The 25202-nt window shown below is 41.0% G+C and overlaps 1 protein-coding gene across 1 annotated transcript in view; it reads left to right on the top strand.

Moving 5' to 3' along the window:
* The window catches only part of COL4A3 (collagen type IV alpha 3 chain), a 163207-nt gene that overhangs the window by 97177 nt on the left and 40828 nt on the right, over positions 1-25202 (top strand). The window contains exons 18-32 of the mRNA XM_049888346.1: positions 897-938; positions 3767-3851; positions 5620-5655; positions 8325-8489; positions 11155-11247; positions 12283-12378; positions 14437-14507; positions 15220-15402; positions 17766-17934; positions 18381-18473; positions 20440-20541; positions 22348-22445; positions 23024-23174; positions 23517-23630; positions 24832-24999. Of these exons, the coding sequence (XP_049744303.1) occupies positions 897-938; positions 3767-3851; positions 5620-5655; positions 8325-8489; positions 11155-11247; positions 12283-12378; positions 14437-14507; positions 15220-15402; positions 17766-17934; positions 18381-18473; positions 20440-20541; positions 22348-22445; positions 23024-23174; positions 23517-23630; positions 24832-24999 (1666 nt within the window). The remainder of the gene's footprint in view (positions 1-896; positions 939-3766; positions 3852-5619; positions 5656-8324; positions 8490-11154; positions 11248-12282; positions 12379-14436; positions 14508-15219; positions 15403-17765; positions 17935-18380; positions 18474-20439; positions 20542-22347; positions 22446-23023; positions 23175-23516; positions 23631-24831; positions 25000-25202) is intronic.

Genomic DNA, 25202 nt, shown 5'->3' on the forward strand with positions numbered 1-25202 from the left:
TTAGTATATTTATTAAAAAGAAAAAAGAGACATAGCAACTTTACTCAGACATTTGAAGGGTGGTCTGGTGGGGAAGATAGCAAACTTGTTCAGTGTCATTGTGGGTGGAAGACTGAGGACCGATGAGATTTCAGCTCCCCCTAAAGAAGGGGATGAAAAAGGCCTGTGAGCATAGGAGCTTTCTGGTGGTGAGAGGTCAGGCATAGACTAGACCCAGTGATTTTCAGCTTGAGTTATGATACACTAAAGGGTTGAGATCAATTAATTGTGAACTGTATGCCTGTTCATGTGTTTCTGATAATGCGTTACACACATTTTCAAATAATTTGCATATGTCGGTATGTATGCAGCTTCAAGATTTATCTTAAAATAATATCACTCCCAATCACTCGAATTCTGAAGTGCTCTCTCCAGATGGAAGTAAAGGGGTGGTTGCAGCTGGGATGCTGGGAATTGCATATTATCCACAGCGTGGTTTTTCTGAGCCTCTAGTCTGGGTGTGTGGCGCAGGACCCGGCAGTGTTTCATTCTGTAGTGCATAGGGGTCTCTGTGAGTTGGAACTGACTTGACGGCACCTAAAAACAACAATGACAAAGTCTGGGTGAGAACATGGGAGAGTGCAGAGCATATGAACATCATCCATTGAAGCTGGGGACAGGGAAGAAACTTAGAGAACCACTAGGGGAACAACCAGTTTCCAGGACCCCGTAGATAGGATTCCTGGCCCTCTAGGAAAATAATTCGAAGTCAATTTTCCTTTAACTTGTACATCACCTCTGAATCACATTACTTTCAGCATTGATTTATTGTCCAACTGTGCATTTGCTTTTAAATATACTGAATATGTAATTACTTTTCATGAATGTACTCCTAATTTGTAACTCTTTCAACACAGGGGTGGAAAGGGGACATTGGCCCTCCAGGATACCGTGGTCCGGTAAGTGTGATGAAAGCCAGTATCAATGTCATGGTCCATCAAGTCCTTCAAGGTATCAAGGGAATTTTAAATCAGTGTCTCTCATTAACTATTGTATTAAATAGTGTTGATAGTATTTTTTTTAATCAAATCAAGACAAAAACAGCTGTTGTCATTCTTTGTCCGTTTGTGTTTCCTGTTTGGTCCCTGGAATGCACTAGTGATGCCCATCCTGGGCTACAGAGGAAACCTTTGTCTAATCAGACCTGGCCCAAGGTGATCCTGCACCCTTGGGGAAGGGTGGGCTGCTGTGCCCAGCTGGGGCACTGGAGAGCAAGGGAGTCAGCTCCCCACCCCTTCACCTGGTCTGGCTATGGCAACGCCTGCACTTGAAGGCAGCAGATGCTCAGCCGTGGGTCCAATCCAGGATCAGGAAAAAGACAGTCACCCCAACCCAAGCTCCACTGCAGCGGTGGCAATGCTCCCCTCTTCGGGGTGGACGTGAATTTGATGCCTGTCACCTCTAGGGTGGCCACGTTCTGTATTCTGACACAGGTTCAGATTTCTGATATTTGTACATCTCTTGACTCAGAAGATGGTGGTAAGCAACTCAGTGTGTAGAGAGGGTGCTACCTATGACCGTGCAGGATCGGCATCATGGCACTTGGTAGCAAGAGTCACGAGCAGGGGAGGGATTGTTAAAAATACAGATCTCAGAACCCCAGGCTAAGTAATTTCATGCAGTAATTAGAGGTGGGGCCTGGAAAGCTGCTTTTTCACGTAAAAAGCAAGTGATTCAGATGCAAGTAGTTCCAAGACACTGTTACAGGGTTGCCCTGAAGATTAAATGGGGTATTTTGTGAAAGTACTGAGCCCAGTGACTGAAACTCAGCAGGTGCGTGCATATCATTATCAATATTATGATGGAGACTATGTTAGTACTATTATTATTGGTAATACTTTATGTGATTTTTATGCATATTGGTTAATTGCGAGGCCCTTGTTTTCTCATCTTTAAACGAGTCAACCAAATCGTTGGCCTCATGCAGCACATGAGAAAACAAAACAAAAAGAAGTTGTGAAAAAAGTTTTCCATTTCTCTCTCCTTTCCTTTCAAGATGAATGTACTGAATTCTAAGTGGAATCCATTTGTCAGTTGCTCTTTCGAGAAATTCTTAGCATTCCTAGCTTACTGTGTGTTTTCTTATGCTCAATTCCATGTAACTCTGTTTGCCTTTTCTACTAACTTCAAAGAAGTTCTGTTTGCTTAGGAGATAAATAGCTAAGGAGCCCAGCAGTGGATCCACTGGGCATGCCACAAACAATATTCATCAATTCTTGCAGGTTGATGAACCCCTGGACGTCGAGTCGATTGCAACTCATTCTTGCAGGTTGATGGTGTCCTGGTATTTAGAGAAGCAACATATACCAGTACTTTTTTGATGTGTGGGACCCAACATACTTTGAAATAAATTTAGAGGGTCAGGACCAGCATTTTTTAAAAAGAAAAATAGAAAATATATATATATATATCAAAGTCAATCATAGGTAGTAATCATATGGATCATACAGTAATGCCCTGGAGAAGGACATCATGCTTGGCAGAGTACAGGGTCAGTGGAAAAGAGGAAGACCCTCAACAAGGTGGATTGACACAGTGGCTGCCACAATGAGCTCAAGCATAACAACGATTGTAAGGATGGCACAGGACCAGGCAGTGTTTTGTTCTGTTGTGCATAGGGTTACTATGAGTTGGAACCGACTCGATGGCACCTAATAACAACAACAACAACAATCATGTGTAGTCGATCATATGTAGTAAATTTGAATTTCTTACACATGCACACATACAAACCTAGACATCTATGTCATGTTGAAGTTGTCAAGGATTTCCTTTTACTTAGATCCACAACCAACACCCATGGAAACAGCGGTAAAGAAATCAAACAACATTTTGCATTGGGCAAATCTGTTGCAAAAGACCTCTTTAAAGTGTTAAAACCCAGAGATATCACTTTGAGGACTAAGGCACACCTGACCCAAGCCAGGATTTTTTCAATTCATTCATATGCGTTCGAAAGTTGGACAATGAATAAGGAAGACCAAAAAAGAATTTATGCCTTTGAATTATCGCATTGGCAAAGAATATTGAATATACACCATGGACTGTCAGAAGAATGAAGAAATCTGTGTTGGAAGAAGTATAGCCAGAGTGCTTCTTAGAAGCAAGGATGGCAAGACTTCCTCTCATGTTCTTTGGACATGCTATGAGGAGGGACCAGTCCCTCGACAAATTTTCTATCTCTATAAACAGAAATTCAGAGCTTCCTAAACAGTCATTCACCTCGTGTGTGGTAGAGGATCAGCGAAAAAGAGGAAGGCCCTCAGAGAGATGGACTGACACAGGGCCTACTGCAATGGGCTCAAATACAGCAACGATCATGAGGGTGGTGCAGGACTGGACCGTGTTTGATTCTGTTTCATTCTGTGGCACGTAGGGTCGCTATAAGTTGTAACAGACTAGATGGCACTTGACAACAACAGCATGTATATATATAAATGTGGATATGTAAGCTGGGTCACATTGTAAAATATATTTGTAATTGAAAGCCGATGAAATATTTGATATCATGACACCAGAAAGGTCAGCTTTTACTCATAAATTTATTCATTTACATATACATGACTAGCATATAAAACCTGCTAACAAATAAAGCTGTGAATCCAGGGAAATACAGAGGGTACTTTTTTGGCTAAAAAGGAGACATAAGTACTAAGACGTAATTGCATTTGGTGAGCTGTCTGTAAATAGCTATCCTTTCTCTTTGTTCTCTTCTATCTCCTTTAAGATAGAATATTATGACATATACCTGGAAAAGGGAGATGAAGGAAGTCCAGGCCCACCAGGGCCCAAGGGAACTCGTGGTCCACAGGGTGAGAATAAATTTCTTCCTAAAGTATTTGCTCATAATTACTCCAGCTTTCTGTGAAGGTAATGTGTAACGTGCTTAAAGACCGAAACTTCTTAAAAAATTTTTTTAAATTGTTAAAATATCTATAACACAAAATTTGCCAATACAAGGTTTTTCACCTATACAGTTTAGTGACACCAATTATGTTATGCACCCATCACGAATAAGCATTGCCAAATTTTCTATCACTATAAAAAGAAATTCAGTGCTTCCTAAACAATCACCCCTCTCCCCCCCCTTTTTTTTTCTTTTGGTCTCCTAATTTTCATAGGTGGTATAGTGTTTTAAATTAACTTCATCTATGAAAGCATGACATTCTCGCCAGTAGCACTCATCTCTGGCTACCCGCTAGAACCCTTGGAAACTTCCAGATGGTAACTATGTCATGGCTCATCCCCTGAGATTCTGATTTCACTGATCTAGAGGAGATTCCTGGACACTGGTACATTTTTTAAATTCCCTAGATTAGTCTAATTGCTGCCAGAATTGAGACCACTGATCTGGGCAAATTGTTGATATAAACAAGATTTCAAAGGAGAATTTTACTTAAAAGAGTAAAAATTCTCAGGGTGTTTGAATAAATGGACAGCTAGATGTAGACACAGATTTTTTGAATCTGCTATACCAGTCCATTCGCCATCGAGTCGGTTCCGACTTATAACGACCCTGTAGGACAGACTAAAACTGCTCCATAGGATTTCCAAGGCTATAATCTTTACAGAAACAAACTGCCACATCTGGTGGATTTGAACCGCCGACCTCTTGGTTAGCAGCAGAGCGCTTCATTACTGTGCCACCAGGGCTCCTTAAAATCTGCTGTACTTATATAAAAGAACACTCTAAAACTGAGGCACTTGGCATAACTAAAATGGCTGACATAGGTCTGAATCAAACATCATTTTGTCCTAGGCCTCTGCTTCTGCTTTTTAGAATAGGTGACCCATGACTACGCTCTTGACCAAAATATCTTGTTCTGCAGCATCCTGAAGTGGCCCACCCAGATTATTTTGAGAACCAACTCTGGAATGCAGGAAACTGGGGCTAAGGCTGAGTACCCCAGCCAACAGAAATTCTTGATAAATGAGTCTTACAGAGCATGTGGAATGTTAACCAGTCAAATGTCCCTCGGTGCTCTTTCCCCACATAGCCCAAGCTCTGATGAAAGACGTGTGCTTGTGCTGTCTCTTCCGAACGCCATTTTGAACTTTCATTTTGGCGAGTCCCAGATTTGCAAGTCTTTGCATCTGAATAAAACTCTCATTTTTTTTTATGGAAGCTCTGTTTCATTTTTAACACTAACTACGAACCTCTTACCTGTAGCAAAGAATTAGAACACTGTGGAATGTTAAGTGTAAAACACCCCAGACAAGCTATTGGCCAAAAGGCAGCCCCTTGACAATGCTGGCTTTGTTTGTTTCTCTTGGATCTGAACTTCCAGCAAACTGTGAACACAGAGCAGGTTTTTAGTAGATCTCTACTGAATTATTTGAAAATGATAGGAGGGCATGATTTGCTTCTGAGTTTTAGATATGTCAGATTGGCCTCCTCTCTGCAGTTTCTCTTTATAAAGAAGGTTTTCTAATATTTATCAATGTGAGAGTGGGAACAGATGTATGAAATATATTTATTGTTAATTATTATTATATTGTCATCCAACATTCCAAAAAAGGTGTGTGCTGGGGGGACAGTCTGTCTTTTGTAAGCAATTAATTAGTGTCTTGTGTTCACAGGTCCCAGTGGTCCCCCTGGAGTTCCTGGAAGTCCTGGTATGGACATGTTTTTTTTCCCTATTATTGTAATTTTGATGAAAGTTTACAGAACAAACTAGCTTGTCATTAAACAATTAGTACACATATTGTTATGTGACATTGGTTACCAACCCCATGACGTGTCAACACTCTACCGTCTGGACCTTGGGTTCCCAATCACCAGTGTTCCTGTCCCCTCCTGCCTTCTCATCGTTGCCCCTGGGCTGGTGTGCTCATTTAGTATCATTTTGTTTTATGGACCTGTTTGATCTTTAGCTGAAGGGTGAACCTCAGGATTGACTTCATTACTGAGCTAAAATGGTGTCTGGGGGCCGTACTCTCAGGGTTTCTCCAGTCTCTGTCAGGCCAGTAAGTCTAGTCTTTCTTTGTGAGTTAGAATTTTGTTCTACATTTTTCTCCATCTCTGTCTGGGACCCTCTATTGTGATCCCTGTCAGAGCAGTCAGTGATGGTAGCCAGGCACCACCTAGTTGTGCTGGACTCAGTCTGGTGGAGGCCGTGGTAGTCGTAGTCCATGGACATGTTTCTTAGGGTACAAATAGAAATGCTATTAAAAAGGAAAATACACTGCACTCTATTAAGTTGGCATAATCTTACATAAAACAGGTGTTTCATTAATTTGTCTAAACTTGTTTCCAACTTCTAAATTTTTCTTTGTGACTTATAGTGAAAGAGGTAGTGGAAAATTATATAGAAATGCTGTTTTTTATTTTTTAGTGGTTTTAACTCAGTGTAAAGCCTTTTTACTGTCAGAGAAATTTCATAGTAACTTTGGGATATGAGCAGATGCTTTGAAACTCAGAAGAGGCACCAAGGTGTAACAATTTTATGGTAACCAGGAGTCCTGGGGGCACAGTGGTTAAGAGCTCAGCTGCTAGCCGAAAGCCCAGCAGTTTGAATCCACCAGCTGCTCCTTGGAAACCCTATGGGGAGTACTACTATGTCCTGTAGAGTCGCTATGAGTCAGAGTTGATTAAGTGGCAATGGGTTTGCTGTTTTTATAGATTGATTAAAAATGATAATTTCATAATGTATCACAAATTGTGTAAGGATACATACATTATATCTGTTATGTAAAATTTTTAATTTTACAATATATTGTTTATGGATGCATAGATAATTCCTTAAACCAAAAAAGTCCATTCCAGTTGACTCGATTCCATAGTGACCCTACAGGAAAGAGTAGAACTGCCACAAAGAGTTTCCAAAGCTGTCAGTCTTTAAGGAAGCAGACTGTCACATCTTTCTCCTGTGGAGCAGCTGGTGGGTTCAAACCTCCAACCTTTTTTTTTTAATTGTGCTTTAAGTGAAAGGTTACAACTCAGGTCAGTTTCTCATACAAAACTTATACACACCTTGTTACGTGACCCTAGTTGCTCTCTTTATAATGTGACAGCACACTCTTCCTCTCCACCCTGTATTTCCCATGTCCATTTGACCAAACTGCCAGCCCTTCAGTTAGCAGCCAAGTGCTTAACCCCTGTACCACCAGGCTCTTCAGATAATTACTTAGAAGGGTAATAAATGGACAGAAACATTAGAGTGGCTGCCTCGTGGGAGAGGAGGAGAGGATCAGGGATGGATACCCAGGAGGCCTCAGTTGTGACTGTAACATGTCATTTTTTTTTAAAGAAAAAAAAAAGTAAAAATCTGATAAGCTGGGTGGCAGATGCTGTAGCGTTCATTATGTCTTCTCTGTATAAATTTAAGTATTTAAAGCTATTTCATAATTTTAAGATGAGTTAATATTAGATTACAGAATTATATGGATACTTAATCCTACTGTAAACCAATAGGTAGGTAAGTAGATAAATATTGTGTGTACTCATATATGCATAGAAAAATACACAACAAACCATTAACCACGGATAGCTCTTGAAATTAGAAGAGAGAAAAAGGATATTTTAGGGTCCTGGCTAAAGATTAAGGAAAGCTTCCTTCTCCCTGCCTGGCCCCCAAGCAATGAATAGTCTGCTTTAAGAAACCAGTGAGTAAAAAATACAAAATTCTGAAACTAATATCAATCACAAGGCTTTGCCTTTAAGTTCAAATAGTAAGAAATAGTCAGATGTTACCTCCACTGGTTTCTCAGCCCTTCCCGGTGAGATCTGATTTCTTGTTACACTGTTTCTAAGGGAGAGTTTCCCCCTCCTCACCATCCTCCCCATCTTAGCAAAGGCAGAAAATGGGTGTTGTACTGCCTTCCCAGGAGAAACCTGGCTCCACCATCATGCCCTTTAATGCTTAAGACAATTGAAAAGGGAGGTCCCATTTCAACTTTCTCTTCTTCATTTGTAGCACTGAGAGGCAAACATTCTCTCTTCTCTAAAAAAATTTAAAAATTTACAAAATAGCATATATTCAAGAATTTCTCATTAGTCCTTTTAAACAAAAAGACCACAGTGTGTCCCATACTCTATTTCAGTCCCTCATAACAAGTTAGATACACTTTCTTGTGGGAATGGAGTGTTCCCAGGTTTGCTGTACTATAAGAGTTTAACCAGGCCACAGATGAAGGAAGCGAAGATACTCGCTTTTTGTTTTATGTACTTTATATACCTCTATTTGTGCAACGTTTATGAATAAGAATATGTCACTTTGGGTAATTAAAAAATAAATATATATTAATGAGAAAAAAAATACAATAAAATAATTATTTTCTCCAAGGGTCATCAAGGCCTGGCCTAAGAGGAAGCCCTGGACCACCAGGCATGAAAGGAAGCAAAGGGGAGCGAGGACCCCCAGGAAACAACACAGTGGGGCCTCCTGGGTCCCAAGGTTGTCCTGGTTCACTAGGCCCTAAAGGACTGCCGGGGCCCCCAGGACCACCAGGTAAAGACACCTACAGGGGCCCCTTTTGTGTCCATTGTTTGGTGACAGATGTATGTGAATCAGGGGCAATGAACGTGGCCCTTAGCTTGGCCACCATCTGTGTGATTTTTAGGAGTCATCTTCCAGTTGTGTTTAATTTTATAAGCTATCTGTTAGCGATGCTGTGATAGAATGATGACTTTGCCAGTTCAGCACCTTGGTAGCCTGAGTTGCCCAGAGAGCAGAGTGGGAGGCAGAAACAAGGGGAGCAAAGCAGGAAAAGGGGGATGGTTATCACTTTGTCCTTGCCAAGTGCAACTGTTTGCTCAGTGCCTTGAGCCCATCTTCAAGAAGTTGTATCACCCAGTCTCAGGATAACCTGTCTCAGGGAAGAAAACCAAAAGTCAAACCAGTTTCTGTTGAGTTGACTCCAACATATGGCAATCCCATGTGTGTCCAAGTGGAGCTGTGCTCTGTAGGATTTCAGTGGTTTCGATCTTTGAGAAGTAGATTGCCAAGACTTTCTTCCAAGGTGCCTCTGGGTGGACTCAAACCTCCAAGCTTTTGGTTAACAACTGGATGTGTTAACCATTTGCACCACCCAGGCACTCCCAACATGTAGACTTAGTATCCCTGTTTTATCAATAAGAAGCCTGACGTGCAGAGATGATGTAGCTAATGAATGCTAAAGCCAGCATCTGGCCCCAGCTCCCTGCAATGCACCAGCTCCCTCCCTGGAGGCGCCATACTCCTCTCGTCTTGGAGACAGTGCCTTCTGCACTCTCGGACCACATCTTAGGCCTTGTTGCCCACCCTCTCTTCTCTAAGCAATGCCCACATGTCCTTCCATTGGAGCTTCAACTCCAAGTCTTCCAGAAGACTTTTTACAGAACCCACATCCTATCACACCCATGCTATCCCAACTATAGAATTTTTTGCTTTGCCTTGTCTTTATATTTGTCGGTTTCCCCTATAAGAAGCAAAGCTCTCCAAGATTAGGGATTGTGTCATGTTTCCTGTTTTAAGCCCAGAATGTAGCATGGGGGATGGAACATTATAAACAAAAACCAAACCCACTGCCACTGAGTCAATTCTGACTCATAGCGACCCAATAGGACAGAGTAGAACTGTCCCCATAGGGTTTCCAAGGGTGTAATCTTTACGGAAGCAGACTGCCACATCTTTCTCCCACCAAGCTGCTGGTGGGTTCCAACTGCCAGCCTCTTGGTTAGCAGCCAAGTGCTTTAACCACTGCACCACCAGGGCTCCTGTGGAACATTATAGACACTCCGATATTTGTGGAATTAAGTATGAAAGGAGTGTGAAAATGTATTCATTGTCGTTAGCTGCCGTGGAGTCAATTCCGACTCATGGCAGCTCCACGTGTGCAGAGTAGCACTGCTCCACAGGGTTTTCAAGGCTGTGATCTTTCAGAAGCAGTTTACCGGGCCTGTCTTCCAAGATGCCTCTGGGTGGGTTCAAACCACCAACCTTTCAGCCCCTAGTTGACTGCTTAAACATTTTTGTCACACAGGGACTTCTGTGAAAATGTGTAAGTACGTGCACGTGTATAAGTATACACATAAAAACCTGTTGCCATTGAGTCAATTCCAACTCATAGCGACCCTATACGACAGGATAGAACTGCCCCATAGGGTTTCCAAGGAGCAGCTGGTGGGTTTGAACTGCCGAACTTTTGGTTAGCAGCCAAGCTCTTAAGCATCGAGCCACCAGGACTTTCAGTGTACGTATAAGTGTACGTTAAGTATAAAACTTGCATCAGATTTTACTGTTTAAAGATTACTGTCTGGTCATCTTAAAGATGTAGGAAACTGAGTCACAAAATGGGCATTCTTTCATAGTCAAGCAGGCATAATATGACACATACCAAGTTCTAACTGAATTAAATCTTCCCACTGTTTCCTTGTTGCCCTGAAATTTGGACCAGCTATAGATACTGGTTTTAAATATGTACTTTCACCCTATATTTGAAATGGCAAGACTTGGTCACCAAAAATTAGATCATAGAACACAATTTACCAGCGTAAGAGAATTGGCTACTCATTGTAACATGATGCTGACTGTGAGGATTGGCAACAGCCTTCTGAGCTGCTTCAAGAATGACCAACTCAACTGATGTGGACAAGCAATGAGGAGATAATGGATGATCCCCTGAGTCAGAATTCATCTTACACTCTGTATTTACTGAGTATCTACAATATTGCAGGAAAATACAATATATCCCAGATGCATGAAAGAATCAGATTTGATCCTTTGCCTCAGATGTAAAAAGGATAGTCTTGGAATAATTGGAAACACTGAATAAGATAACATGGGTTGCTTATGTGAAGAGAAATACCATAGAATGAGCTTTCAAAGAACAACCACAGCAGTATCAATTTTTTTATAGAATATGAGGAGTCCTGGCAGCACAGAGGTTAAGAGCTTGGCTGCTAACCAAAAGGTCGGCAGTTCGAATCCATGAGCTACTTCTTGGAAATCCTTTGGCTTTGGTATAAAATGTGAAGGAAAGGGCTGATCAACACGTACCAGTCTTCTCAGATACAGACAATCTTCAAAAGGCTCAGCTTCCAATACAAAGGTGGGGAAATGTATATAAATCGTACATATATTAAAAAATACTTGCTAATTTTTAAAAAATGGCCTTGGTGTTGTCGTTTTATAGGTGACATTGTTTTTCGCAAGGGTCCTCCTGGAGATGGTGGGATTCCAGGTGAACTAGGGCCTCCAGGAATCCCAGGACGTGATGGATCCAAAGGTTCGTTCAGTCAGTGGTGTTGCTCCACTAGAAAGAGCCATTTTCGTCATCATTATTGTGTTCGTCATCTAGTGCTGCTATAACAGAAATACCACAAGTGGATGGCTTTAACAAAGAGAAGTTTATTTTCTCACAGTAAAGTAGGCTAGAAGTCCAAGTTCAGGGTGTCGCCTCCGGGGGAAGGCTTTCCCTCTCTGTCAGCTCTGGAGAAAGGTCCTTGTCTTCAATTTTCCCTGGGTTGAAGAGCTTCTCAGGCACAGGGACCCTGGGTCCAAAGGACGCACTCTGCTCCCAGTGCTGCATTCTTGGTAGCATGAGGTCCCCAACTCTCTGCTTGCTTCTCTTTCCTTTTATCTCTTAAGAGATAAAAGGTGGTGCAGGCCATGCCCCAGGGAAGCTCCCTTTACATTGGATCAGGGATGTGACCTGGATAAGGGTGGTGTTACAATCCCACTCTAATCCGCTTTAACATAAAATTACAATCACAAAATGGAGGACGGCCACACAGTACTGGGAATCATGGCCTAACCAAGTTGACACATATTTCTGGGGGGACACAATTCAGTCCATGACAATTATTATCCCTGATTATTTTCCCTAAGACAACAGTGATCCCAAACAACAGTCCCTGATAGCTTCTTTGACCAAAGAATTAGCTAAAAGTATTTATTTATCTGTAAACCCATAATTTATTTAACACCCACGCAATAAATCGTTGGATACCCCTAGAAGGTAAGTTTTATCCTGCACTGAAACAGAGAAACACTGAAATATTAGACTTTTTACGTTAGACTCTTGGAATTTCTTCTTTTAGAAGAACTGTCCAGCTCAGATTGATAAATAGACATTATAGATGAATAATTTCTATTAATATAGACAGTGTCCTAGATGATTTTCACTACGTTAAAAAAAAATCACATTTCCTGATGAATGAGATTTTTAAATGCAGTAAATGGTTGTGCGTTTGGGAAATATCTGTCCTTTCTGATAACATGGTATGGGTTTGTGAGTAGTACAAATGTGATCTCCTTGCAGGAGAGCCAGGCCTCCTGTGCAAACAGTGTCCTTATGCCCCAGGACCTCCGGGTCTCCCAGGACTGCCAGGGCTCGATGGTGTCAAAGGAATTCCAGGTATAGACATTTTGCACACAAGTGTTTTTGCAAGCAGCAAAATTGAAAGAAAAAAAAAAACCATTGCTGTCCACTTGGTGCTGACTCGTCACAACCCTTGTAGCACCAAAGGGTCAAGTCACCAGGGGATAAGAAGGTATTAGATTGCTGGATGTCATGATGAACTGGGATGTCCTACATGAACTGGGAGGGAGATTTTGCAAATACAGAGAGTCCTTTAAGAACTACAAACACATGTAACCAAAAAAAACCATTGCTGTGAAGTCTGTTCCGACTTACAGTGACCCTATAGGATAGAGCAGAACTGTCTTATCAGGTTTCCAAGCAGCAGCTGGTGAATTCGAACTGCCAGTCTTTTGGTTAGCAGTTGTAGCTCTTAACCACTGTGCCACCAGGGCTCTGGACAAAAATGTATTCTGTTTGTTAACATAAAATAGGTCCAAATCACAAAAAAAAAAAGAAAGGCATTTTTCCCTGTTCTGTTTTTGTTGTTGAATTCTAGGAAATGATTGTGCTAGCCAGGAATTGTAAACTCTGATTCCTACCAGGGCCAGCAGGTAACTTAAAGGAGTGAAGTAGCCATACTAAACATACAATGCTTTTCCTCTGTTCTGTACGTGTTGGCGTGCTATGGGTCTAGCTCAAAGACACTGAAGCAGTAAAACGGGTGGGATCACCATCAAACAACGTATTCTGGCTCAAAATCTTGCAAAAAATAGATGCTAAAAAATTTGTTGATTGACCTGAGATCCACCCAAAAGATCCTTTCAAGGGGTCATCTTTTTTTTTTTTTTTGTCGTTTAAGTGAAAATTTAGAAATCAAGTCAGTCTCTCATACATAAACTTATACACACCTTGCTATGTACTCCTAGCTGCTCTCCCCCTAATGAGACAGCACACTCCTTCTCTCCACCCTGTATTCCCCATGTCCATTCAACCAGCTCCTGTCCCCCTCTGCCTTCTCATCTTGCCTCCAGACAGGAGCTGCCCGCATAGTCTTATGTGTCTACCTTAGCAAAGAAGCTCATGCCTCACCGGTATCATTTTCTGTCTTACAGTCCAGTCCAATCCCTGTTTGAAGAGTTGGCTTCGGGAATGGTTCCAGTCTTGGGCTAACTCCAGGGGTCATCTTTACAGAGATGTTTAGACACTTAGGGGAAGTATAACATAGTACAGTAAAATGCATGTTGGCAACAAATATCCAAAGCCTCAGAAAAGTCTGTTCCCTTTTCATCCTGTGATTACACTTCTAGGAATTTATTCTGAGGAAATAATTGGACAAATTTGGAGAACTAAATATCCAAAGAGGCTTACCATAGCACATTGTTTACAGCAACTAAGCCCTAAAAAACAATCTAAATGCCTAAAAGGAGCAGTTAACTAATTAAATAATGGTTCACTCAAAAAAAAGGTTACTCAACAGCCATTTAAAATGAACCCATGATTTATTTATTGATATGTGTATAGCATGATTCTAAAATAGAGACTATATAAGTGCCTATGTGGTGGCATAGTGGTTAAGAGCTATGGCTGCTAACCAAAAGGTCAGCAGTTCAAATCCACCCGACACTCTGTGGAAACTCTATGGGGCAGCTCTACTCTGTTCTGTAGGGTTGCTACGAGTTGGAATGGACCAGACAGCAATGGGTTTGGTTTTGGTTTTGGAATGTATTTAGGGATGTAAAAAGTTGTGGCATATATATTAAAATTGTAGAAAGTTGCTATCTTCTGGTGATAGCTTATGGGTGATTTTTATTCTTTCTGTATAGTTTTCTTACAATGAACATATATTACTTTTATCATGAGAAAAAATATGTCTTTTGAAGTCATAAAAATGAGAATTTAAGAGAGAGAGACTGAAGAGTTCTTGTTTTTTACGTTGTCTCTTGTTCCTGTTATTTACCCCTATTCTCTTCTTGAACTGTATGTTTTAGGAGACAAATTGTCTTTTTTTTTTTTTTTCCTCGGAAGAGAACACCTTATTTTCTTCAAACACTGCATTACCTTTCTGCTCTGAGCTGGTGTTTGATAAATGTTTAATAATTCATTGCTTTGCAGGAGGACAAGGTGCAGCAGGCTCTAGAGGAAACCCGGGGTCCCCAGGAAGGGCGGGTCTTCCAGGATTTCCAGTAAGATTTTGTGGTTTTGAAGCTTTAGCTTCAATTTGGAAAGTTGAGCACTCTGGAAATACAGTGCATTACACATAGGTTATCAGTTCAGTGCCGGGCAAAGACGAGGCACTTAATACTTGATTGTTGATTAAATGAATAAATGCGTCAATGAGAAAATGAGTGAATTAATGAATTTATAGACATTTAAAATGGTATCAGAGACAGAAAACAGTTCAATGCTTGTCTGGGGCTGAGAATGGGAAGGAGACTGACTGCAAATGGGTTTAAGGGAATTTAGAAGAGTGGTGGAAATTGTTTAACACTGGATGGTGGTAATTGTTGGTTCACTCTACAAATTTTATGGTATGTAACGTAGCTCAATAGAGCTTTTTAAAAAATAAAAAAATTGATTATTATAGTGCATTTGAAAGTCATATATGGATAAGTATATTTAAACCAAATTATCCTAAGATACATGTTAAAATTTACCAGTGCTCAAACACAATTTGAATTATGATGGTTGTTGTAGTGTATTATTGTATGTATTGCACTGAGCTGTACTATCTAACTGAATCCTTTTTCTAAAAATTTAAAACTTATTTGTGGGCCAAAGAATATCTAAAAAAATCCGTGTTCATTTAGATGGAGAAGCTCTTGTTGACCTTGTTTTGAGATTGACACAAGTAAAACTACCCAAATGCAATGCAGACTCATTTCTGTCCTGCCCTAGGGATTCCCGGGCGCTCAGGGAAATCCAGGATTTAAAGGAGAAAAAGGTGAAACATCTCAGCCGGTGGGGCAAGTGGGTACCCCAGGAGATCCTGGGATCAGAGGTCATCCAGGAAGAAAGGGCCTGGATGGAATTCCAGGAGTCCCTGGCATGAAAGGACTACCAGGACCTAAAGGCCAACTGGTTGGTATTTAACAGCTTTTTCAAATGACACTCACTGTAAATGAAGTGAAGCCCTCTTGGCACAGTGTTAAGAGCTCAGGCTGCTAACCAAAAGGGCAGCAATTCGAACCCACCAGCTGCTCCTTAGAAACCCTATGGGGCAGCTCTACTCTGTCCTGTAGGTTCACTATGAGTTGGAATCAACTCGACGACAGTGGGTTTGGTTTGGGTTTAGTAAATGAAGTAATCTAAAGTCAGGAGATAAAGTGATTTAAAAAAAAAATTGATCATATGATGCCTTCATTTGCATCTCACTAACTTCTCTATTAATTTTGGTAAAGACGTTTTAGAAGGTAAGCAAAAGAATATCAGGGAGGTGATTTGTGGAGTCTTATGTCCCGTCATTATAAAAAGAGAAGAACCACTCAACCACCTCAAGGTACTGAGCAGTGAAAAATCCGTCAAATTTATTACTTGGTGTCCTGATAGAGAGAGGGACTTCATTGTTTTTTTCAATTTTAACTTCTTTAAAATACACAACTTATTTTCAAAGTTAAACCCATTAAAACCAAACCCATTGCTGTTGAGTCAATCCCAGCTCATAGTGACCCTACAGGAACTACCCCATAGAGTTTTCAAGGAGCAGCTGGTGGATTCAAACTGCTGACCTTTCAGTTAGCAACTGAACTCTTTACCACTGCGCCACCAGGGCTCCATTTTCAAAGTTACATACAGTCAACATTTATGAGAAAAAAGTAATGCAGATAAAATCTCCTTTGTAATGAAAATACTTGGCAAAAAACACACAGATAAAGGTTTTATTCTAGAAATGGACCATTGGCATGGACTATCACCTCTAATGTTAGTTGGACTGTTGGCTGATTTGAACATAGTTTTAGGGGCTGTTATCATCTGGGTGCAGGTCCCTGAGTGGTGCAATTTGCACCCATCTACCAAAGGTCTGCAGTTCGAATTTACCAGGCACTTCTTGGAAACCTTATAGGGCAGTTCTACTCTGTCCTATAGGGTTGCTATGAGCTGGCAACGGGATTGGTTTGGTTTTGGTTGCTAAATGAAAGGTTGGCAGATCAAACCCACCCAACTGCACTTGGAAGAAAGGCCTGGCAATCTGCTTCCATAAAGATTACAGCCAAGAAAACTCTATGGAACTCAGTACTACTCTTTTAACACATAGGGTCACCAAGAGTTGGAATCAACTTGACGGCAATGAGCTTGGTTTTATCATTGTAGGACATCTCAAGTGGGACTCAAGACGGGTCCACGATAATGCAATGGTACAGAATTCCAAACGGCACAAAGCTGCAGACACCATACAATGCTTCTATTTTAGTAGTTAAAAAAAAAAAAAAAAAAAGTTGCTGTTATTTCTGAATTATGGCAACCCCGTGTATGTCAGAGTAGAACTGTGCTCTATAGAATTTTCAGTTGCTGTGACCTTTCAGAAGTAGGTCACCAGTGTGTTCTGACAGGGATCACAATAGAGGGTCCTGGACAGAGCTGGAGAAAAATGTAGAACAAAATTCTAACTCAAAAAGAAAGACCAGACTTGCTGGCCTGACAGAGACTGGAGAAACCCTGAGAGCATGGCCCCCAACACCCTTTCAGGTCAGTAATAAGGTCACTCCCGAGGTTCCCCCTTCAGCCAAAGATTGAACAGACCCATGGAACAGAACAAGACTAAAGGGGTGCAACAGCAGCCCTGGGGCAGGGACTGGAAGGCAAGAGGGAACAGGAAAGCTGATAATAGAGAACCCAGGGTTGAGAAGGGAGAATGTTGACTTGTTGTGGAGTCCTTAACCAGTGTCATATGTGTGTACCAACTATTTAATGAGAAACTAGTTTCTTTTGTAAACCTTCATCTAAAGTACAATTGAAAAAAAGAAGTCACTGGGCCTTTCTTCCAAGACCCCTCTGTAGATTAGAACCACCAACCTTTCAGTTAGTAGCCAAGTATTTAACCCAGTGACCCCATTATTTTAGTAAAAATTCCCAACAAATGCCAACTGACTTTTAACTAGGTAGCTATTCAGTAAGGAGCCCTGGTGGTGCAGTGGTTAAGCACTTGGCTGGTAACCAAAAGATCAATGGTTGAAACCCACCAGTGACTCTGCAGGGAGAAAGCTGTGGCAGTCTGCTTCTGTGAAGAAAATGGCCTTGGAAACCCTATGGGACAGTTCTACTATGGCCTATAAGGTCTCTGTGAATTGGAACCGACTAGACAGCAGTAGTTTTTTGTTTGTCTGTTTGCTTGTTTGTTTATCTATTCAGTGAAGGCCTAACTAATATTCATCTCATGGTAAGAATGACCTGCATAAGGAGATACTGGAATGAAGCACTATCCAGACATGTTCCTATTGTCACAGGCCCTGAGTGGTGAGAAGGGGGACCAGGGTCCTCCAGGGGGTCCTGGCATCCCTGGGCCCCCAGGACTAGCAGGACCAGCTGGACCACCCGGCTCTGGACCCCAAGGAGAGTCAGGTCCAAAGGGCGAGCAAGGAGCTCCTGGAGCCCCTGGACCACCAGGAGAAATCGGTTGGTTAGTTTTCTTTCCATTCCTGTTTTCCTTTGAAGTGGGATGACAGTCTTAGACTTTGTTAGTGAAGCTCCTCAGAAGCTAATGAATATATTGAAACTTGCTTCTAATAAATAGAATATGTCAACTCATAGGCAGTGGGAGAGAACATGTAGATTATGTTAGAGAATTGATTTTTTCGAATAGGCTTTTAATACATGAACATGCTGGGCTGTTAGTTAAAACAAGACTTGGACAAAAGTATATGCTTGTAAATATTTGTTGATTTAGAAGGTTCCTATGGGTCAGTCATCCTTAAGCTAGTTTAAAAACTTGTGGGAAGCAAAGACTATCTTTAATTTTTCTTGGGACATTTTCATAAATCTCTTATAATCATATTTTTTCCTTATGAATAAGAAATGTTACAATACGCATGCCACATCCTCTGATAACACACTTTCTTTAGGTCCTAAAGGAGAGCTTGGTGTTTCAACACCAGTCCCAGGCCCCCCAGGACTTCCAGGGCCCCCCGGCCAACCTGGCCCACATGGTCCACCTGGTGAGTATCCCCTTTGCCGGACCTGGTGGATGGTATCAGATGGCACCCTAACTCTCTTGGCAAAATACTGACCCCATTATAAAGGAAAAAAATGTATTCATTTTGGCTCCACAAGAGCCAAGACTGGAATGCAAAATGATACAACCATTTTGGAAAACAATATGGCACTTCCTTAGAAAGCTAGAAATAGAAATACCATATGATCCAGCAGTCACACTCCTAGGAATATATCCTAGAGAAATAAGAGTCATCACACGGACAAACATATGCACACCCATGTTCACTGCAGTGTTGGTCACAATAGCAAAAAGATGGAAACAACCTTGATACTCATCAAAAGATGAGTGGGTGAACAAACTGTGGTACACACACACAGTGGAGTATTACCCAACGATGAAGAACAACGATGAATCTGTGAAGCATCTCATAACATGGATGCATCTGAAGGACATTATGCTGAGTAAAATAAGTCAATCACAAAAGGACAAATATTGTATGAGACCACTACTGTAAATACTCATGAAAAGGTTTACATACAAAAAGAAACAATCTCTGATGGTTTCGAGGGAAGGGAGGGGTGGGGATGGAAAAACACTTAATAGACAAGTGGAAACTTTGGTGAAGGGTAATACAGTATACAATACTGGGGAAGCCAGCACAACCCGTACAAGGCAAGCCCATGGTAGCTCCTTAGACACATCCAAGCTACCTGAGGGACTGAATTGCTGGGCTGAGGGCTGTGGGGACCATGGCCTCCGGGAATATCTAGCTCAAATTGGCATAACATAGTTTATGAAGAATATGTCCTACACTCTACTTCGGTAAGTAGCATCTGGGGTCTTAAAAGCCTGTGAGCAGCCATCTAGGATACTCCACTGGTCTCAGCTCTTCGGGTGCAAGGAAGAATGAAGAAAACTAAAGGTACAAGGGAAAGATTAGTCCAAAGGACTAATGGACCACATCTACCACGGCCTCCCCCAGACTGAGTCCAGTAAAACTAGATGGGGCCCGGCTACCACCACTGACTGCCCTTACAGGGATCACAACAGAGGATTTCAGACAGAGCTGGAGACAAATGTAAAACAAAATTCTAACTCAAAAAGAAAGACCAGACTTGCTGGCCTGACCGAGACTGGAGAAACTCTGAGAATATGGTCCCTGGACACCCTTTCAACTTAGTAATGAGGTCACTCCTGAGGTTCACCCTTCAGCCAAAGATTGAACAGACCCATGGAACAAAACAAGACTAAAGGGGCATACTGGCCCTGGGGCAGGGACTGGAAGGCAGGAGGAAATAGGAAAGCTGGTAATAGGGAACCCAGGGTTGAGAAGGGAGAGTGTTGACATGTCATGGGGTTGTTAACCGATGTCAAAGAACACTGTGTATACTGTTTGATAAGAAACTAGTTTGTTCTGTAAACCTTCATCTAAGGTACAATTGAGAAAAAAAAAAAGAGTCCAGACAAGAGCCCTATCAGATACAAGCAAGCAGACAGGGATTTGCCTGCTGTTGTCATTTGAGGTTGTCCTCATTATTCCTGTTGGTGCTTCCGATTCCAAAGGAGAATTGATACAATTACTTAGGAGGAATCCTAGAGCAGAACAATCTTCATGGATTTTTGGTGGGGGAGAAAGCAGTCTTTCCCAGTGGCTAATCAGGGTCTTTTCCACTGCTCCTTCATAAGTCAGTTTAATTTCTTTGTCAACATGTTCTCAAGCTTAGTTTTGCATACAAGGAGGTACCCAGAAAATTTCTTTTTAGGAATTAAATTATATCTTGAAAATTATTTGCAGTCCATTGGGTAGGGTTAGAGAAGAAGGGTATATATTTGTGTATTGTTGGGAATATGCTATAAGTTTTCTTCATCTCTAGATAGGGTGAGGATATCAGAGAGAATGTAGACGTTTTGTTTTAAGGCAAGATGAAGGAAAGTTGCTGACGTGGATGTGTGTGTATGTTTTTAAGGTATCCCGGGACCCATGGGAAGATGTGATCCAGGTCTCCCCGGGCTTGATGGCGAACCAGGAATTCCAGGAATTGGATTTCCTGGGCCTCCTGGATCTAAAGGTAAGTTTAAAATTTTTTAAATATAAGGTTCATTGTGGTCATTTAGAAAATACCAATATATACAATGCATAACAAAGGAAACATCAATAATATCCTTTAAAATTAAAACCCAGGACCCTTACGTTTTCCAAAAGCCTTAAATGGCAAAGTCTGACAATAGTGATAGGCAACAAGGCCAAATGCACATTCATTTATAACAATGTCATCTCAAGCATATTTTCTTTTAAATGCCTAGAAAAAAAACTGGAAGGAAATTCATCAAAATGGAAATAGTGACTTCTTCTTAATCATGGGATTATAGGGAATTTTTTCCTTTACTTCTTAATAAACTTATGCACTTTGTATGTTTGTGCACTATATTCAATTATTTTATAATCAGGAAAATTGATATAGATGGGTGGATGGATAGATAGGTACCAAAAAAAAAAAAAAAAACCATTGCCGTCGAGTCAATTCTGACCCATAGCGACCCTAAAGGACAGAGTAGAACTGCCCCATAGAGTTTCCAAGGAGAGTCTGATGGATTTGAACTGCCAACCTTTTGGTTAACAGCTGTAGCACTTAACCACTATGACACCAGGGTTTCCAGATAGATAGATAGCTGCCGTAGATTCTGACTCAAGGCAACCCCATCAACAACAGAAGGAAACGTTGCCCTGTCCAGCGTCACCTTCATAATCTCTGACATGTGTAAGTCCATCGTTGGGGCTGTTGTGCCAATCCATCTGACTGAGGGTCACCCTTGCCCTCACTGGCCTTCTCCTTCACCAAACATGATGCCCTTCTCTAATGACTGATATCGCCTGATGACGTGTTCAAAGCAAGCAAGTCCAATAATTTTCTGTTGTGATCTCTAAGGTTTTCATTGGCTAATTTTCAGAAGTAGATAGCCAAGCCTTACATCTTAAAAAAAAAAGTCTGCCTTAATCTGGAGATTCTGCACACCTGTCCACCATGAGTAACCCTGCTAGCATTTGAAATACTTGACATAGCTTCTATCATCACGGCAGCATGTAAGCCACCACAGTACGGCAAATGAACAGACGGGTGGTGGATCAGAAAAAAAGGGAACAATTTTCCTGTGCACTGTAAAATAAACCACAGATGTTATTTTCCTTTCGGAAAAAACATTTTCCTTTCCCCGCCCCCCCCCCAAAACACAGCCAAAGAAACCCAGATGCTGAGAATTCAAACAATAACCTGAGGGTCCACGCTGATGAATATCCTGTCCAGGATGACATATGAGTGACCTCAGCCCCTGGGTTGTCATGTAGAACAGCAAATTTATGATGATTCTATGTTCCCTTCCATATTTATTTAAAATATTTGTCAAAGTATAATCCATTTTTGTTGCTTCATCTCTTGGACTAATATGTCATCAATGTTTATCACACATCAATTCTGCCCAAATAGGAGAATATTGATCTCCCTTTATGAGTATTTGGAATGGAAACTGTAATCACTTTTCCTATCTAGAACCAATCGAAGCTGATTCGGAAGTGAATTTTTTTATTAAGATGAAATTCACATAGCAGGAAGTCCATCTTGAAGGGAACCATTCAGTGGCGTTTAGCTCATTCACACTATTGTGCAACCACCATCTCTCTTAAATTGTACAGCATTTTCATCTGAGATTGAATTTTTTTAATTGCTAATTCAGCAATTGGTTTTCTCATCATTCAGACTTTCATAAAGTCCTCTCTAGCTGCTTGCCCCATTAAAACTTTAGATAAACTATGAAATATACTGCCCAGAATCTTTTAATAAGACTAATCCTATAACCTTTATTATTTATTTTCTCTACAGGAGACCGAGGTTTTCCAGGGGCAAAAGGATCACCGGGTTGCCCTGGAGAAATGGGAAAGCCTGGGTTGCCAGGAAAGCCAGGCCTTCCAGGAGCCAAGGTCTGTGAGAATTAAAACTCAGCCAAACAAGGGGGAGAGGAGGGGCAATGGCAAGAGGCCAGACAGGACACTCTATGATGTAGAATTTATCAGTATTTGTGTTGATGATGAAGAGTAACTTTACCTCTTAAAAAAAAAATTTTTTTTTTTTTAATTTCTCTGGACTATCCCTTTTTTTAGAAAGGAAAATAAAAGGTATTAGAAGACAGGTTTGCATTTCTGTTCCTCCCTTAATGACCTCAGAAACCATATTTAAAACAGGAGAAGTCTAGAAAGAAATGTTGGATAGCTATGAGAAAAATTATTAAAGGTAAAGACATCTGGATTTTTCTGTTTATAGACAATTCTACTGTCCTCTGAAAAAGTGAGGGCTACATAGCCTAAAGAATTATTATGCATAATTCTATAGAAAAATCAGCAACTTGAGTTGAAAAGGAAAGTTCATGGAACAATGGTAGCCATGTCAAAGAGATTTAGAGCCTCCATAACAGAGACAAGGTTTTCAAATAAATAGCCCTAAAGACCAGTCAATAGGATTTGGAAGGACTATGTAACATAACACAATTTCTCTGCAATAGGGAGAACCAGGACTAGCCATGCCTGGACAACCAGGAAAACCAGGTTTCCCAGGAGAAAGAGGCAATTCTGGGGAAAATGGAGATATTGGACTCCCTGGACTTCCAGGTCTCCCTGGAATCCCAGGAAATCAAGGGCTTGATGGACCACGAGGTATGATCGCCTAGTGTGGTTATTTTTCCCCAATGCGAGCCTGGCTAGAATACAGCAAATTGAATGTAGTTGCTCTAAGGATGAAGACTCCTTCTCAAACAAACTTCTGGTTCAATAAATAGAGTCTGTAGAGCCTGGGTATTTTCACATTTGACCTCACTGCCCTGCTTGTCTTCCTTCCTTTTTTCTTCCTTCTTTTCTTTTTGATGAGTGTTCTCCATACTTGTGGTATTAAACATAGACCTGATTTAGGGAGGGAAAGGTACAGAAGAATGATTAAGATAGCAATTCTAGGACCTTGATTTTTGGCACTTGAGTATCTTCTTGGATTCTCTTTTGCAGGAGATCCAGGACGGCCTGGACCACCTGGAGAAACAGGGCCTCCGGGAAGGTGCATGGAGGGCCCCAGGGGAGCTCAAGGACTGCCAGGCTTAAATGGATTGAAAGGGCAGCAAGGTAGGAGGAGGGTGTCCTCAAAAGCAGTCACTTGATGGGCAAGTGACATTGGATTCCTGCTCTGCACTTTGCCACTTAAAATGGGAACTGTCCAGCAACAAGTCCTGACCACTGTTCAGTGAGAAATGCTCTTTCAGAAATATAAGCCTGGCTGTCATAGACAGGTTGCATAAAAGCAGTATGTACTGTCTATAGAGGAAGAGACTTGAAGTTAGTATGGCAAGATGGTTTGTGTCTTTCTTGCAAGAAAATACGAACACTGAAGATATATATATATGTGTACATATACATGTATATTTGTTGTTGTTATGTACTATCGAGTCGATTTTGACTCATGGTGCCCCAACAGGACAAAGTAGAACTGCCGCATAGGGATTCCTAGACTATAAATCTTTATGGGAGCAGATCGCCAGGTCTTTTCTCCTGCACAGCAGCTGGTGGGTTCAAACTGCCAACCTTTGTTAGCAGCCAAATGCTTAACCATTGTACCATTCTTAGAAAAAGTTTTACCTTCAATACTCTCATAAGTATATTAAAGTAATACATTTATTCTTATAATTAAAATAGAGTGAATATATGCAAAGATAACAGTTTAATATGTTATAAACTAAAAATTTGTAGTTGATTGTTCTACAATCAATGTAAAAGGAAGATCATAAAATAAATGTAAATTATGCAGTATAGGCATTCAAAATCATGGGAAATATACTTTTTTCTCCTCTCAACCTGATCTGGTGGGCTGTTGCTGGAAAAAAATCCTTTAGAGTTCAGTTAGTGCCTCTGGGCTATCATACTGCATGTATGTTCAAAAATAAAACTTTTTGCCAAGATTTTAGTTGTTGTGGTGATACTATCATTGTTGACAGAAGCATCCAGTGGCTCATCTCCACACGAATCAAAGAGGCTCTCTGTGTCTTCTACAGATTAAAGACAAAGTGTAGTCCCAGGATGCACCTGAACAGCTAGAAAATAAATCTAAACACTGTACTTATTTTCTGCATAAATTGTTGAAACAGAATGTTAGAGTCAGATAGGATCTTAGAGATTTTACAAGAGTAATTAACTAATTAATTAATTAGTTGCACAGATAAATGTGTGGTTTGCCCAAAATCACACAGCTAAATATTTGCAGCCATAAAGTATTTCTGGAGTTGGTGGGGAAAGCACTGGTTTGCTAACTCATTCATTCATTCATATATAGGAAGAAGAGGTGAAACAGGTTCAAAGGGAGACCCAGGTATACCAGGCTTGGATAGTTTAGGACTTTCTGGAGAACCTGGGCCACCAGGAATGCCAGGTCATCAAGGTGAGATGGGACCACCTGGTCAAAAAGGATATCCAGGAAATCCAGGATTTCCAGGGCTACCAGGTACCTATCTTTTTTGTGGTCTTCTTTTTCTTTTTGTATTTTCTTCCACACTTCTCCACTAAGGTGGTTGTATAAATTGAACATAAGCATAGATCTTTGACGCTGTACTTCTCTTCCAGTTATTATAAGTGTCTTCTTCTGAATTATTTGTAAAGGACAACAGGCCAGGGGGCAAGGGAATGATAGTGGCAGGATGGTCACAT

This window comes from Elephas maximus, chromosome 6, assembly GCF_024166365.1.
Source record: "Elephas maximus indicus isolate mEleMax1 chromosome 6, mEleMax1 primary haplotype, whole genome shotgun sequence".
Classification (NCBI taxonomy): Eukaryota; Metazoa; Chordata; class Mammalia; order Proboscidea; family Elephantidae; genus Elephas; species Elephas maximus.